Source organism: Thalassophryne amazonica, chromosome 2 (assembly GCF_902500255.1).
Source record: "Thalassophryne amazonica chromosome 2, fThaAma1.1, whole genome shotgun sequence".
NCBI lineage: Eukaryota > Metazoa > Chordata > Actinopteri > Batrachoidiformes > Batrachoididae > Thalassophryne > Thalassophryne amazonica.
This window is the reverse complement of record NC_047104.1, coordinates 1,934,514-1,936,523: the sequence shown is the minus strand read 5'-3', so window position 1 is coordinate 1,936,523 and position 2,010 is coordinate 1,934,514. Positions and strand designations below refer to the sequence as shown.

Sequence of the window (2,010 nt, the reverse complement as noted above, 5' to 3'; positions counted from 1 at the left end):
CACGTGCACGCGCAGAATCTGTAGTTAAACATCGGACTTTTTATTGTCCAAACACAGCAGACAGATCCTTGTGCACGATCATCCGCGGTTATTCTGAGTAATTAATCTCTATGAAACTGTAGATTCACGCGCGGATCGTGCACGCTGAGGCTGCGCAGACTGGCGTCGCCTTTTTTTTTTTTTTTTTAATTTAAAGGCTGAACCGCGGACCGGGTCCTGATCTTTGATCGTCTCACACCACCTTCTGCGCCGGAGCTCCACTCGTGCGCTCGTCTCAGCAGGTTCAACCCGGACCGTGTCCGCCCCCTCCGCGCCGCTATAAAAGCAGCGTGAGCGCGGCACCGCGCACTTAGTCCGTTGGAGACCTGCGCCACGCCAGACCTGCTGCTGCTGCTGCTGCGGCGCGCGCTCTCCTCTGATTCCAAACTGGATTCCCGGAGCTCGTCGCCATGCATGCCCGGGTTTAGGTTCTCCATGGAGCTCTCCAACCTGTACGAGGTCGCGCCCCGGCCCCCGATGAGTCTGAGCCACGGCCAGCAGCCCTCCTCCGGCTACAGAGAGCCGGCAGACCTCGGTGGAGACATCGGAGACAACGAGACCTCCATCGACCTGAGCGCCTACATCGACCCGTCCGCGTTCAACGACGACTTCCTGGCCGACTTGTTCCACCACAGCTCCAGGCAGGACAAGCTCAAGATGATGAGTGGAGAGTTCGAGTCCGGGTCGTGCGCTCCGGGACCCCAGCAACTCTACATGTCCAACTACATGGAGTCCAAGCTGGACCCGTTCTACGAGCACAATCAGCCGCGGATCCGACCGGTGGCCATCAAGCAGGAGCCGCGGGACGACGAGGACATGAACCCGGCCGTGGCCGCCTCCTACCACCACCCGCAGCAGTACTCCCAGCATGCGCAGCAGCAGCAGATGCCGCACCTCCAGTACCAGATTGCGCACTGCGCGCAGACCACAATGCACCTCCAGCCGGGTCACCCCACGCCCCCGCCGACCCCGGTGCCCAGCCCGCACCACCACCAGCACCACCCGCACCCGCTGCAGGGCGGCCTCAAGCTGCTGGAGCAGCGCGGAGCGGGAAAGCCGAAGAAGCACGTGGACAAGAGCAGCCCGGAGTACCGGATGCGGCGCGAGCGCAACAACGTGGCGGTGCGCAAGAGCCGAGACAAGGCCAAGATGCGCAACTTGGAGACGCAGCAGAAGGTGGTGGAGCTGACCGCCGACAACGACAGACTGAGGCGGAGGGTGGAGCACCTGACCCGGGAGCTGGACACGTTACGGGGCATCTTCAGACAACTTCCGGACGGCTCGTTCAAAGCCTGCAGCTGAGAGAGCGAAGCGCATCCGGACCCGGACTGATGATTTACTGCTGGATTTATGTGGGGGCACTGAGGCAGCTGAGGCGCTCACTGAGGACATTATATATATATATATATATATATATAAGTTTGTGACATTATCCTATTTTTCAAAAAATAATGCACACTTTAATTGATTTTAATGTAATTTAAGTTCTCCTGTCATCAAAGAATGACCAGTGTATGGAGTTAAAATACTGCAAATGTTATTTACACTAATGACCCAAGTTTTGCTAAAGAAAATTTAACAGGATGAGACATTTTTCTTTTCTTTTTTTTTTAAGTCAAATCCTGTAACTGCAAAAGCAGGTTTAAACAAAACTTTTCTTTTTTTGTAAATGCAATTTAAGTCCATACATCTCGTTACAGGCTTGGGGGGGGGGGGTGTATCTAAATTAGCAACCAGATCCTAACCCCACCCCACCACACACACACACACACACACATGAACACACATCTTCATCTTTACTGGATTGGATATTTCCCTGTAGTGTGATTGCAAATATGGAATTAAAATAGTGAGGAACATTTATAAATGCAGATTTCACAAAGTGGTACCAACAGGTAATTGGCTGTTTGTAAATTTGTGGAAGTGCAAAATGAGTTTGTAGAAATAATTGTGAGATTATTGTTTGCACTC

The 2,010-nt window shown here is 53.2% G+C and overlaps 1 protein-coding gene across 1 annotated transcript; it reads left to right on the top strand.

Moving 5' to 3' along the window:
* The first annotated feature begins 331 nt into the window (after positions 1–331).
* Positions 332–1,426, top strand: cebpa (CCAAT enhancer binding protein alpha). The gene has a single exon (XM_034182948.1). The coding sequence runs from the start codon at positions 454–456 to the stop codon at positions 1,339–1,341; it is 888 nt and encodes a 295-aa protein (XP_034038839.1). The 5' UTR covers positions 332–453; the 3' UTR covers positions 1,342–1,426.
* Positions 1,427–2,010: the final 584 nt, after the last annotated feature.

What these genes read in the sequence shown, in the direction of transcription:
- cebpa (XM_034182948.1), top strand. Translation starts at nt 454, where the DNA reads ATGCCCGGGTTTAGGTTCTCCATGGAGCTCTCCAACCTGTACGAGGTC.